At 37.5% G+C, this 15136-nt stretch overlaps 1 protein-coding gene across 2 annotated transcripts in view; it reads left to right on the forward strand.

Annotated features, from left to right (window-relative positions):
* The window catches only part of RSBN1L (round spermatid basic protein 1 like), a 50500-nt gene that overhangs the window by 25322 nt on the left and 10042 nt on the right, over window positions 1-15136 (forward strand). For both annotated transcript variants that reach the window (XM_031506994.3, XM_077783648.2), the window contains 4 exons: window positions 9296-9433; window positions 9636-9778; window positions 10166-10333; window positions 15026-15134. In XM_031506994.3, the coding sequence (XP_031362854.3) occupies window positions 9296-9433; window positions 9636-9778; window positions 10166-10333; window positions 15026-15134 (558 nt within the window). The remainder of the gene's footprint in view (window positions 1-9295; window positions 9434-9635; window positions 9779-10165; window positions 10334-15025; window positions 15135-15136) is intronic.

The following is a 15136-nucleotide window of genomic DNA, read 5'->3' on the forward strand; positions in this document are numbered from 1 at the left end:
TTTTAAAGAACGTAAATAATCAGCTTTTGCCACCTACTTGGAGCTTACATCACTTAAGCTATTTAGTGCTGTTGAGACAATGGTAATATTTTGAACTTTTTATTTTTTCCTCATGCTGGGCAAGTGTATGGTTTTATTGCTGTGCTGAAACCCCAAAGCTCACAGTTGATGTTTAACAGTGTTTAGTACATTGATTTTACTGTCTTGCATCAGTGGCAACTTCTTAGTACAAGTGAATAAAATGCTGCAGAGTATCCTCTGCTGCCAAACAAGATGGACTGTTTTAAAGTTGTATTTGACAAGTCCTTGTCTGTTGTGTTTGCAGGATATCTCAAAGTGATTCCACTCTTTTCAAAGAAGTATTTTGTATAATTATTTTTTTCATTGTTTGACCTCTTATCCATTTATTCTCATCTTTAGTGGAGAAGGTAAACAATTTACCCTTTTCATTCAGCTTTCTCTATATTTGAAGATTGCTTAATAGCTTCTTTTTTTCCCCTCTCCCTAGATCAAGTGATTTATTTGTCTGTGATTGCATGTTATACCCTTATTAGTCTTAGTATTCTCCCCTTATGTTTAATTCAGTCATCCATATTTTTTTCTTAATATGCAGTACTGAAAATCAACAGTGTCTGCCTGGTGTATGGATGTCAAAGACCATGCTACAAGTGTCTTGAAAATTATTGCTCTTATGTCTATTTCTTCCTTTTTCAGAGCAGGCTGTGATCTGCAGCAGCTCCTCTTAATTCAGTTGCTTCCCTTTTCAGGTTCATGCAGTTCATTAAATATATATATGACTGTAGTTCTTGCTTTTGTTTCAACTGAATTATATCCTTTGCATTCAGACCCCCTCTCCAGTTTCAAGCTTTGTTAATTTTGATCCTTTCCTGTAATGGACTTGCAGCGTTGTGATACCTGTGGGTTTTATGAGGCTATACTGCCTTCAAAGGAAGAATCCTTGCTGCCTGCCTCAAAATTAGATAGTTAAGTGAGCACAGACTAAACTGCCCACAATTTGCTCTTATTAGACCATGTTTCTGTAGCATTTTTTAGAATATAGTGGAAATGTCAGATGTTAAGATGTCTACTGGTCCTCTGAACAAGCCTATCCAGTCATAGTAACAAAGGCTAGTTTGACTTGGTTGTTTTCAATTTTTTTATATGACTGTGTTTATTAGTTCTTATTCTTAATGTCTTATTTTCTAGGTAGATGATAGTTGTATCCACCTAAGTGTTTTTTTCTGTAAATTGGAATTAGGCTAAATAATCTCTAGTTCCTCTGTCTTCTGTTGACACCTGTTTCTTTAAGATGGTGTGTTACTGTCTTCCAGATTTGAAGAACTTGTTTTGTGGTTTCAAGTTAGAATCATGGGGTGGTTTGTTTTGGAAAGGACCCCAAGGACCATCTAGTTCCAGCCATCTGCCATGAGCACACACCCAACACCTTCCACTAGACCAGGTTGCTCAGTGCTCCATCCAGCCTGGCCTTGAACACTTCCAGGGATGAACCATCCTTAGCTTTGCTGGGCAACCTGTCCCAGTGCCTCACCACCCTCACAGGAAAGAAAGTCTCTGTAAGAGCTAAACTTCCCCTCTTCCAATTTGAAACCATTCCACCTTGTTCTGTCACTACATGCCCTTGTACACTGTCCCTCTCCAGTTCTTTTGTAGTCTCCTTTAGATACTTGAAGGTTTCTCTAAGGTCTCCCTGGAGCCTCTTCTCCAGGCTGAACAATTCCAATCTGTCTGTGAAGAGCCTGTCTTCATAGGAGAGGTGCTTCAGCCCTCTCATCATCTTCATGGCTTTCCTCTGGACTTGCTCCAACAGGTTGGTGCTCTTCTGTGCTGGGACCCCAGGCTGGCTGCAGCACTGCAGGTGGGGTCTCAGCAGAGCAGAGGGGCAGATGCCCTCCCTTGCCGTGCTGCCCACACTGCTGGGGTGGCAGCCCAGGATACATTTGGCTTTCTGGGCTGCAAGTGCACATTGCTGGGTCATGATCAGCCTCTCATCCAGCAGCACCTCCCAGTCTTTCTGCCCAGGGTTGCTCTCAGTTGATTTTCCATGCTGTATTTGTGCTTGGGATTGTCCCAACCTGCATGCAGGGTCTTGCACTTGGCCTTGTTGAATTTCATGAGGTTCACAAGGCCCATCTTTCCAGCCTGTGGATGGCATCCCTTCCTTCCCTTGTGTCAACTGCACCACACAGCTTGGAGTTATCATTGATTTATTAAAGTTTTGTCTTGTTTTACCTTACTGCCTTTGTGCTGTAGGTGTGAGAGGATGCACATCATTCAGCCTGTTCACTTTAGGAAAAGTCACTCTGTACAGTGTGCAATTAGACAAATGGCCAGAGCCAATCTAAAGAAAATTTTCTGCTGAAAGAAAATGCCTTCATTCATTCTTTGCTCTCAGTTGTGTGTTCTAGTGCCAAGATGTGGTGCTTCTTGAACTGGTGAGTTCAGTTTGGTCCATTAATCCAGAGGAATTACTTAACTACTCTTGAGGGATTGGTTTTATTACTGAGTTGGCAAATTACATTGCTTAAATGTGTCAGAGGTAGCTCACGGATGACTGTGGGTCTACACAATCAGCCCCATTCCATAACAGGCAATTTTATCTTCAGATAAACAATTTTGGTTGATTTTGTTTCCAGTTCGGAATAAATTAATGTTGCCATGTTATTTGTGATGGAAACTGAAGAGTCAAATATTAATGAATAAGTATGTTAGAGGAAGATCTCTGAGAGTAATGATAGTTCATGTTTGTGGTGTGACTCTGTGAGAGGTTATCCTCGCTTTTTCAGGTTCTGCACACAGAGCTTGTCATTCCCCTTCTCTTTTAGCCTCTTTTAATATCATCTTCTCCTTGCTGTTCTCCTTGTTTAGCTCTTTAACATTTCTTTCGCAGAGAGGTTTTTGCTGTTTAGCTCTTTTCTAATTTGTGAAATCCTGCTTGAAATCAATAGTTCCTTTAGTATTTGAGGGGAATTGCTGAAAATATTTTTTAAAGAAAATCTCAAATAATTGGCTAGTGCTTCATTTCCTTATTGAAGATTTGTGCAGTACCTATTTCGATATATTGTGTTATTTTCCTGTGTTCTAGAAATAATTCTTTTCTATTGGAACTATGTCTTTTCAGTTGTGTATCAATAGCTTTCAGTAGAACTTTGTTTTCAATAGAATTTGCTTCTTGCTTTTAAGCTGATCAAATGTTTGGTTAGGTATTAAAAAGGTATAAGATCTTTTAGCAACTTCTTTCTGTTACAAGTCCTCCAAAATGAAGCCAAATCTTTTTTTTTCCTTCTGGATGATGAAAAATTAAATTTTATCTCTTTAAAAAAATATATTGCCCCATTCTCTCCTTTTTTTTAAACCTAAAGAAGATTGATTCTTTAAAAATTCTTATTGAAAATATTTTAAAATATTATTTATCTAAAAAATCTAAAAAAAATGATTTAAAATAAAATCTGATCGGTAGGACTGTATGTAAAAGACTTTTTGATCAATGATGTCAACATACGGTCTTGAAGCACAAGAAGTTTTCATTTACTGAATACCATTGAACAAAGAATGAGTTCACAGAGAATGACACTGGAAATCTGCAACACGTGCTCATTTGTTTTCCACTTAGAAAACCTTTCTAGATTTCTTCCTGATAGTTACATCCAATAAATATTAGATGACATTCTTGTGTTACTCTTTTTAGTCACACTTGTTGTATTGGCAAAACCCAAGCCTAAACAGAACCCTGGAGGTTTGTACTGGCAGTTTGGACAGGATCTGAGACTGACCCTGTCACGGATCTGCCTGAGCTACAAGAGCAATAGTACCTTTATTGCTTTTGCCACATCATCTTCTATGAAGGTATCCAATTGATTCTATCAGTAATTTTTTATTTTTAGTAAGTTTTTGTCACCTGCTTCAGTTTTTGTGTTGCTGGAATTCAGAATAAAAGTGAAGTAATTTTGCTTATAAAAACTTATCCATATTATTATTTGAGTATTTCATATGCAAGATGAAACATGTCAGGTGATAAATTAACTACAGTGGTAAGAAGATGCTGGTGAAACTAATAATGCTGTAAAAATCTTTATATTGCATTTCCAGAAACTTCCAATTGGGAAAAACTATTTGTTGAAAATAGGTTTTTAATCACAATTGAGTAATGCCAGAACTGTTAAGACATCCCATTCTGATACCAAAACCCTGACCTAAAAAAGGGAAAAAAGGTGAAGGAAGGAGTATGAAGTACGTGGGGCTTAATAGTAAATTCAGCCAAACAGATTAAGAAGTATTTGTAAAATCGGAGCAATTTTTATGAATATTTATTCAGTGTTGGCTCTCATTTGAACTGGAAATATAAGGAAGCATTTAAGGATTTGAATGAAGTTGGCAAGGAAGAGAAAGCTGCTTGGGCACTTTATTGTAATGTGCCAAGTTAACAGGAATGGTAACGGCCTCTTCATGGCTGCAGTGTTTGAGATTAACACTGACTTTGAAATGAGATGTTTTCTGTTCTGAGATACTAGTGTGTAAGTTCATTGCTTGTGCACTTGTGTAGCAAAATCCTCCATGTCCTTGCATATTCTTAGGTGGTGTAAAATTTTTGAGTTTTTTTGTTGGTCTTTGGTGGGACTATGGCTTCTTGAAATTGAGTTCAGTTGGTGGATAATTTTGTTTGTTGTTGGTTATTTTTTTTCTCTGAAGACTTTTTTTTCCAAACTTTCTTGGTTTTAAAGGTGAAACACTGAAATAAATTTAAAACTTTAAATTCTAGCAGGAAAATGATAAAGTTTCAAATAAGAAAAAAAATCTCCTCCACCTAAACCCCACAACAACCCACATGCTACTATATTAAAAATAGGAATTCAATTGCTAGGTGGATTCAGTTTACATCTCCTCTCTTCAAATGCATGGTTCCTCTGGATTGTTCCCTCCACTTTGTGACTTATTGAAATACAAAATCATGTGGTGTCTAAAATGTTTCCATTTGTAGGATGATAATGCTCAAATGTATTTTCGGTATTTATGTGTGTGTGTATATATATGTATGTATTTTTGCATTTAGTCTTCAGATTCTTGTCAGACACCAAGATATTTCTGTCAAAACATTTGCTGTTGCATTAAAAAATCAGTTGGGGCCGTGCGAGTCACAGAAGCAGATAATTCTCAAGTTTTACTAATGTGGATTCAGTGGTGGTTTTACTGTCACAATTTTCCATTACTGTGATGCAAGAGAATGACACAGTCTCCTTTTGTGTGTTTCTAGGTGACATACTTCAAATGTAAGCTACATGAGAAGAAAGAAGTTAGGATGTCATATTTATTATTTTATATTTCTATCTCTTTTACTTGTCCATGGTATTACTGCATGCATTTGGTGATTTATGTGTGTTCATTCCTGACCACATGCTACAAGAGCAGCATGTCCTTGATTTTTTCCTTTTCTTATGGATTGAAATTGTTCCACTTTTGAACAAGTCTGTAAAATTCTAAAAACCTAATCACACTGTAAGCTGTGAAATTGCATCTGGGAACGCTGTTTTATAGAAAGCGTGTGTGTATATATATAGATATATGGTGTGCATATATATATATAAATTACTTAATATATGTAGTACTCTATTAGCAGTCAGTCCATAATTTAATGTAGAATTTGATAAGTACTGGTTTTAGTACATCAATATTATTTTTGTCAGTTTAGAAATGCATAGAACAATCAATTTCTCTTCCTGTGAGCAAACCAGATAATGGATACTGACAGTAAAAAGGAAGGGAAGATGTTGCTGCTATGTAACATGTCACAGGCTGTATTTATTTAGTTGTTGTCTTATTAGGGTTAATTTGTTTGTCATTGGTTAAACATCAATGGGAGGATTTGGTGTTTTCACACTATTACTTAGTAGCAGTCTAAATTGGGAGTGAGTGAAAATTAACTCCTCACTAAGAATGACCTCACCTTTTTATACATTGCTTGTCTAAGTCTTTAGCCTAGTCTAAGGTAATGTAGTTCAAGCATTAACCTCTTCTCTAAGACTAGTGTTTAGGATGCTACAACCCAGTTCATGGAAGAGATGAGACAGGAGTTGCTTTTCACTTGTCCACAGCTGCTTCATCTTTCAAACTCTCTTGTTCTTTCTGGCCAGGCATTAATATTTATGGCCTATGTAGTTATTTATTTATTTATTTATTATAATTTGCTAAAATAGAGAAGTTTTTAGGTAATTCCTGCGCTTAATTCAGATAAATCCCTAGGCTTGCTCCCTGATCATCTTCAGAGGACCTAATGCTATCAGGAAAGAAGGGAAAAGAGAGAGCAAATCTTCCCCTTTGATCACCAACATGGATTTCTTTCCTGCTTATACTGGGTCTGGATGGGTTTCTTTGTGGACAGTGTTTTGGGTTTGTGACCAAAACTGTTGGTAACACACTGATGTTTTGGCTATTGCTGAGCATCACTGGCAGAATGTCAAGGCTTCCAGGACCCTCCTGGTGAGTAGGCTGGGGTGGGCAAGAAGCTGGGAGGGGGGCATGGTTGGGCCAGCTGGTCCCAGTTGACTGTGAGGATATTCTGTGCTGTAGAACATCAGGCTCAGCAAAATAAGCCGAGGGAACTGATGAGTTGGCTGTAAGGTGCCTATTGCTGGGCACTGCTGGCACCAGTCTGGGCATCAGTCTGCTTGTGGGAGTTGGTGAGTGGTGGAGTTTTGTCTTTGCTAAATAAACTGGATTTATCTGGACCCATACATTTCCTTGCTTTTCCTGTTTTCTCAAACTGTGTCTCACAACTGTGGGAGGTGAGTGAGCGGGGGGTGTAAGATCAGTGTCTGCTGCCTGGGGTTAAGCCACTGCAGAGTTCACAATCACTCAGACATTTCATTCTGTATTGGCAATGATGTGATTCTGAATATGGTGCCAGAATAAACCACTCATCATTTGGAGCTTTGACATTATTTAACCATTCATGTTGGTATTTCTTCACCTCGGCTGGATCTTGAGAAGCAATTGTACTGCCTTGTGGTTAAGGGGAGGGTGGTTGATTGGGAGAGCTGGGGGTAAAAGGGGTTGGACAAACAATGCCTGAAAAAGTTGTGTTCATTTTTCAGTTTGAACTTTCAGTGGCATGTTCTTTTTTTTTGGTAAGAAATTAAAAATTTCTTATTTCATCCTTCTTAATCTAAGCATTATGCTGCAGCTAAATACTTTGCTGACTTTAGGTTTCATTACCAACACTTAGTGGTATATAAATCAAATTGGGTAGGTTGATCCAGCTGGAAACTGCACAGCTTTTCTAAGCTTTAACTTAGTATTTTTAGGAGAATTTTTTAGAGTTTTCACTTGGAGTAGTTTCACAACCAGTTTATCATCTTCTATATGAATCATAAAATAATTTAGGTTGAAAAAGACCTTTATGACCTTTTTAAGAGTCCAACTGCTAACCCAGTCTTGCCAAATCCATCACTAAACTGTCCTTAAATTCCACATCTATGCATCTTTCAAATGCCTCCAGGGATGGTGACTCAACATTTCCCTGGGGAGCCTTTTCCAATGCTTAAGAACTTTTTTGGTGCAGAAATGTTTTTAATATCTAATCTAAATCTCCCTTGACAGAACTTCAGACCATTTTCTCTTGTCTTAGGACTTGTTACTTGGGAGGGTGGTAGTAGGTAGCATAAAGAAGAATGGAAGAATGCAGAAAAATGGTTCTCTTTAATCAGGGATGTAGATGGAAACAGCATCCCAGTATCTTGGACTGGAGTGGTAGAATACTGAGCTACTTATGCAAAAGGATGTTTCTTCAACTGACATGTTAAATTTTTTAATCAAGTGTCACAGATTTGTGGGTGTCTATAGCTTCAGAAAGTGGTTTTAGGGTTCTTCCTTGCTCGTTACTGTAGTTGCACAAGATCCTGATGCTTTGTGCTAATGCAGATGTAGCTGAGGACTGAGCTGATTAATTTTTTGTGATATTTTATCACAATATCACCAGCTGCCTCTGCAAAAACAAACAAACAAAAAAACCCTAAGGATTTGAGGAATGGGGGAATATAACTGGATAGTTCTTTTCAGTGTGTCTGTGATGGCTTGCTGTAGCATTATCTAAGACATTTTGTAAAATCCTGCTTTTAGCCATAAATCTGTTTGCTGGGAGGAATGAGAGGTGACTGGGATGCTCAGAATGGTGTTTGTTTCTGCATTTCTGGAAAGATATGGTTACATTAGTTAAATTTATCAGAAGGGCACAGTGTTGTTCCATGTTTTGTTTTCAGGAACTGCTGTTAATTCTCCTCTGTGCTGTCATAACTACTAGGAATGTTGATGGTCTGTTCGGTTGAGGAACATAGCTAAGCAGTATTTAATGAATTGTTTTCCTTGCACTTTTTTTTTACTTTTCTTGCCTTGGATGAAAGTAAAAAAAGTACAAGGAAGAGGTGCCATACAGGAGCCTTACTTGGTGTGTGCAGTAATCCATCTGCTCTTTCCTCTGTTCTGATCTCTTTGTATTTCACCTCATAATGCCAGTGTCTTTTAGCCTGTTAAACACAAAATCAGAAGTTTAATGTGGACATAATCCTCATCAATCTCATGCCCAAGTATTTTGGTAATCTAACACAACAGATCAGATTGTTAAAAAAAGCCTTTAAAAATGTATTTCTGTTAAAATTTCCCAGTAGAAGATTTTTCATGAGAGGTGAATGCTACAGCTGTTAAAAGTCTGAAGGGAGAACAAGATGTGTTAACACAGCATAGCAAAAATGAAGGAGTGATGATTATTGTCTTGCTTTTTGTACCAACTCTTTGAGCCTTGTGTTCATTGTTGTAATTTGCTCCAGTTAATATGCTTGCAAGGAGGCGGTACTGGAGAGGATGAATAGCAGAGGAAATGTTTAGAGTTAAATTACTTGTAACTCAGAGTTCTGCCTCAAGAAAAAAGGTAGAAATTCAGCTAGACTTGAGTAATCCAGGTAAGAATCCTTATTGACTAGTTACTGAGCATAACATGCATTGATACCTTTTTAGACTTACTGGTTTGGAATGTTATCTTCTTCCAGTTTATCTTCAGGTGTTAAAATAAAATACAAATTGTTGTGGATGTTTAATAAGACGTTCTGTCTTTGAATTTGTATTAATTGACTTCATAATAATCTTAAATACACTGGAGACTGAAGGATTAAAGAAAGTGTTTCTTTTTATCTCATAAAGCATAAGCATAGAGATTACAGGTGCTCCTTGAATGTAGATTTTGCACAGTAGAGGACTCGGTATAACTTCTGTTGTCATATTCTACTTGTAGGTAAAAAGAACATACTCTCATGGTACGTATAGAGCTGGCCCAATGAGACAGATCAGCCTGGTTGGAGCAGTTGATGAGGAAGTGGGGGATTACTTCCCTGAATTCCTTGATATGTTGGAAGAATCACCCTTCTTAAAAGTAAGAACAGAAGGGAGTGGGCTGGGAGAAGGGGGACAACATGCTCTGTAGTGCTGTTATAATTAATAAAGTGAAAGTATATGATACTTGTTTAGATAATTGAGTGTTCTAATAAATGCTTTCATCTTGAGAGATAAAGGCTGCTTTTAATAAGTTTTTTAAAGTAACTCACTTAAAAACTGTGGCTTGTATTTCCCATTAGTGTACACTGCCATGGGGAACACTTTCTAGTTTAAAATTAGAGAGTCGTAAAGACAGTGATGATGGTCCCATTATGTGGGTACGTCCAGGAGAACAGATGATCCCTGTGGCTGACATGCCAAAGTCACCTTTCAAAAGGAAGAGGTAAGTTGAATTATTTTACTTGGTAAATGTCTGGTTAGTAGTTTTTTCTTTACAAATTCATTTTATCCCAAACCTTTTACTGTTTGATATTATATGTTAATACAAATTGGTGGGAGAACTGGGATTTACTCTTGAGAAAAGAATGCTCAGTGGGATCATATTAATGTGTTTAAGCACTTCACAGAAAGTTGTAAAAAGGCCATATTTCAATAGTGCCTGGTGACATGAACAGAGAAAATGGACACAAACTGAATTACAAGAAAATCCATTTAAAATAAGGAAAAAAAAGAGGGTTTTTTTGCGTAGATGAGCGGTCCTGTTGGCTATGATGGAAATTGGGTAATTCAGAGAAATTTCTATATCATTGTTACTGTTTTTCTTATGCAGAACTACCAATGAAATAAAAAACTTGCAGTACCTACCTCGAACCAGTGAACCCCGTGAAATGCTATTTGAAGACCGGACCCGAGCCCATGCGGATCACATAGGACAAGGTTTTGAACGACAGACCACAGCTGCTGTGGGGGTGTTGAAGGCTGTGCACTGTGGAGAGTGGTAAGTGTTGATTGCCTTCACCTAGGTGTCTGAAAAATGTTTGCCTGAATAGCCATTTATAATTGGAAGGGAGTGCAGAATAGGTTAATCTAGGATTAAAGATTCAATGAAGACTTCATAGGTGCTGGCTGAGCATTAGATGTTTGTCTGCCCTCTTTAGATTGCATGTGGCTTTGCTGTGTGGTTGAAACCAGAAAGGTACCTTGCAGTGGCAGTTCAATTGCTATAATTGAGTTGCTGTTACTGAGGTCGTATTAGATGTAAAAACACCTCACACTTCATTTTGCTTCAAGTGGTGTACAGAGACTGAGCTGTTACTGTGGCAGAGGTGCACAACATGGGGAGACCTTCTGGTAGTTTTTTTGTGGTGTCTGGAGATAAGCAGAATTCTTACACTTCTGCTTCCCAAGTTATGGCTGTTATAACCTTGATTTATTTATGGAAGCTCACCTAGGAAGAATCCTGTTGGAAGTTAGGTGATCTTTTGGATGTCTGTCTTTAGAATTCCTGTGTGAGATTCAGGAAATGAAATGTGCCTCATTTGAAGCTTGCTTACATGTTAACTAAATAAAAAACCCATAACCAGGTGGACTTCCTGGTCCTGATCGAAGAGGCATTTTTCAACATCTTCAGACCGTGAAGAATGGCCTTAGTTTTGGAGGTTACCTTTGCATATGTAAACACTATAAATACCTCTTCTCTTGGTGTCTGTCTAGAAATTAGAAGAGTGAATCCCCTTTGGATAAAATGATGTGAATTTGTGTTACAGTGCATGAGTTCATTGACATAGAAAATAGAATAATTGTCATTGGGGAAGAACTGGATTGTTCAGATGATGTGTTTGTCTCTTGGGCTCTCAGGTTTTCAGTTTCCTTCCTCTTCAGGTTGATGACAGTGGGAGCCTTCAGCTTCCTGCTTGCTCTGACTCTGCTATGCTGAATTAAGACTGAGCAGTGGCAGGGCAAGAGCTGAGATAACTGTGTAGATCTGAGTATTTTAAATTACACTTTGCACATTTGAGAAAGGGGCTTGCAAAGGAAGCAAAGAAACCAAACAAAACCCTACTCCCCAAACTTGGAAGTTTGTGGAGATCAAGAAGTTCAATTGATAGTAGTTTAAGTGTCTGGGAACTTCCCATTCTTGTCCTGTAGCTTTATAGCATACTGGAAAGTCCTTCAGTTTGGGGAATAAGAAAGAAGTATCAGCATTTCATTTCAGTGTAAGGACTTTTAATTAATTTATCTTTTAATTCAGAATAAAAATGTTGTAACTGATATATGGAGAGGAGTAAAATATACAACACAAGCAACACAATAAAAGGTATTTCAGGCTTGATTTGACCTAAATTATAATTCCTGCTTTCCATTTCCATTTTTGTGTAATTTTGAAAAGCCACTTGTATTTACATGAAGAGAACTAATAGGGCTTATGATAATGAAGCATCCTGGATTAATATAGCACATTAAAATTATTTCAGGTATTAGTTTTGCCATAATTTGCAATCTGTGGGTAGATTTATTTTAAAGGAAACAACATAAATGAAAGTTTGAAAAAATCTAGTTTTTATTTTTGTTCAGTTTTGTTTCTTTTTTAAATCTGTTTGAGTAGTTGAACAAATCTGAAAAGCTGGAGATATTCTGGGGTGATTAAGGCACTATGGCAGTAAAAATGCACATGTTCTAGTGATGAGGTAATGTATGTAAAAATAATGCTTTCTGTGAGGAGAAAATAAAACAATTCCTGGGCTGCCTGAAATAAACCCATAAAAATGGATTGAGTGTGCAAAAAAAAGCTTTATAAGTTGCTGTAGATTTAAAGGAAGTAGGATTTATTTCCTAGTTAATAGGGATGAATGTTAATGCTAGATGGGATAAATGTTGTCTTTCAGAACAGATAGGAACAGAACTGTTGAAAAGCCAAAAGCAGGATATGGTGCTAGAGGACAGACATGGAAACTAAATATGTTATTTTGAAGAAGAAAAAAATATTTGTCCTTTCCTTAGTGTGACAGAATCTTGATTTGAGATATTTTAAAAATTACTGTATTATGATCTTCTTTTCATTGCTTTGAGTATTTACAATTTACAGGAGAACTCTGACGATTGCTAGCAAACATTTTAAGGATTGAACTAAAATCTGATAAATGCAGGTGTGATCATGCTGATTACTTAATGCCATTTTCATAGGTGATACCAGGTGAGCTTTAGAGCTTATTGAAGTGCCAGTGAAATTTTAAATTATGGAAATTTATAGGACTTTTATATGGAAATTTGGATTTTTACAGGGACAGCAAAAGGCACTTGGTTGTATGGTTATGGCAAGATGAAACCTGTGCTTCAGCAAGTAGTGTTCAAGTTTGTGTTCTAGAGACTGAAATTGTGCTTTTCTGTGAGATCATAGGAATTTCTTATATATTGCCAGTCTTTAAGCATTAGGCCAGAAATATTAATAGTGAAATCTCTGGTTTTGAATCTGTTTTGAAAAGTCACAGCAAAAAAAGACTCCAGTCCTTTTGCAGAATGATGTTAAGGGGAAAAAACTGCTAGAACTGCCAAAATCAGTTCTAGTAGTTCTGTAGTAGAGGCTTAAATGGGTTTTTCTGAAGTTATCTTATGGTTTTTTTTCATTTAATGTCTTTTTGGACATTATCTGAATTACCGTGTTATAATTTTGCTTGGGGGTAGATACCTAAAATAAAGTTTTTGCAAAATATTATCTCGAAGTTGTGTTAAAGATAAAATCTGCAAATTAATAATTTAAAATTATCTGATGGCATTTTTCTCAGTTGTTTGCAAAAGAAATGTTGTGTTCTGTGACAGAACTGCAGCACAGAGCTGGTGATCCATCATCCTCTTGGACAGATGTATATGGACTGAGGCTAGGAATGACAATGCATTAACCAGAGTAGACACCACTGAGAGAACATATTGATTTGGACTGAAGTTCTCTAAGTGTGCAGAATATTCTTTCAATTGATCTTAAGTTTTAACTTCATTTACAAATACTGGGGACTCCGAAGGCAAAGTCATATTTTAAAACTAAATACCTGCATTATAAAAGGTAACTGAATGTAGTTAATGTTTTTAACACCACTGCTTAGAATTGTTTCTGAAGCTTTTTGCTTTCAGTGTTTAAATCGGGAGTATATAGATCAAAATACAGAGACACATTTTAATCTTTAATAAGTAAAATATGTGGTCTGAAAAGTCTTTCTAGCATACTTGCAGTAGTTTATCTGGGATATTTTTTTTCTCCTGAAAATAGCCTCAGACTGGTTATTTTTGCTTTATTGAGGCCATGACCTAAATAAAATAAACATGTCTCCTATATTTAAAAAGCCTGAATGAACAGGCTTGTACATCATTGCCTGCTTCCTAGAACAGTAATAACAGGACACATATATCTTTATATAAAAATAGGTGTTCATCTTGCTTTTAAAAAAGGGCTCTTGAACGTCTATTAGATTCTGAAATGTTTCAGCTCTGCTGCATCAGCTGCTCCCCAGGCCCCCTACATCTACTTGTACCCTGTTTTGGAGGGGTGGAAGTGGGGTGAGGGATGTCCTGCAGGGGTGGCAGGCACCAGCCCGGCCCTGCAGGTGGGACAGGCAGGAGGGGAGCAGCGGATTCTGATCCCTGGTCCCACTGCCTGGTCCCCGTGGGCAGCGCCTGGACCCGCAGCCTGTGCCCGCTGCGGGCCGAGGAGGTGCTGCATTCCCGAGGGACTCCAGAGGGGAAGGACAGACATCTCTAACTAGCTTCTTTCTGGCTGAGAAACTGTCCTTGCAAAACTACTCCAAGGTGAGCTTTATCCTTTGTAAATAAATCTTTCTATAATCATATTTAAATTTAAAAAATCCTTCTAAAATGCAAACAACCCTCAAAAGCAAGTGGAGCTTTTTTTCTCTGTGTTTTCACTGAGGAACAGAGTTTGGCCTTTAGATCAGGAAGTTACAAGGATTGTAGATGATTTTGCCTTTTGTGAACTGATTCTAGATTGTATCTCCAGAGGAGCTGTATTAATGGTATGTATTTCTTTGAGAGAGATGCTTTGGAACTAGAGATGTTTCTCCTAACAATTTGAATATGGAGACAAAGCCTAATTCAAACTTTGATCCTGTGTAGCTCTCTCTAGTGTGCATAAATAGGAATGTATTTTTAAAGGGATGTTTTGTGGAAGTTGCCAGTATTGGCTGATTACTGGCATTGTGGCAGCTGAAATGTAGGTTCAGCTTTTCCTCCTAATTCTGAGCAAGGTGTTTGAGGCTGAGTTGCCAAGCAGTGATTGCCATGGTGCTCCCAGTCAGACTGCTATGTGCTTAGGTACCTGATGGGTGCACCCTGTTGGAGTGCCGGCAGAGTAAGCCAAGTGTATCTGAGACAGCTACAACATCTAGGCAGCCAAGAGGCCAGTTAAAAATAGAAATGAAAAACAGTGTGTTTTGTTGGCCTTTTATTACCGCCTTTACTTACACTTATAAAGAAACTGTAGTTAATTTGTTTAACCAGTTTAATGAGGTTGTGTTTTAGAATTAACTGTTCTGATCAACTTCTTTTCTTATTGTTGGTTATGGTAGAATTGTTGCATTTTTTAAGTTAAAAAATTTGCTTTATCCTTTCTTGCAGACTTTTTGTTATTTTCTGCAGCATGGTAGTTTCAGCCTCTGACTGTGCACTTCTTACTCTTCTGTAGGTCTGAGCAGCCTCGTATAACCAAAGATGTAATTTGTTTTCATGCTGAGGACTTCTTGGAGGTAGTTCAGCGAATGCAGCTAGATTTGCATGAACCTCCACTCTCACAGGT

This window comes from Lonchura striata, chromosome 1A, assembly GCF_050655825.1.
Source record: "Lonchura striata isolate lonStrDom1 chromosome 1A, ASM5065582v1, whole genome shotgun sequence".
NCBI lineage: Eukaryota > Metazoa > Chordata > Aves > Passeriformes > Estrildidae > Lonchura > Lonchura striata.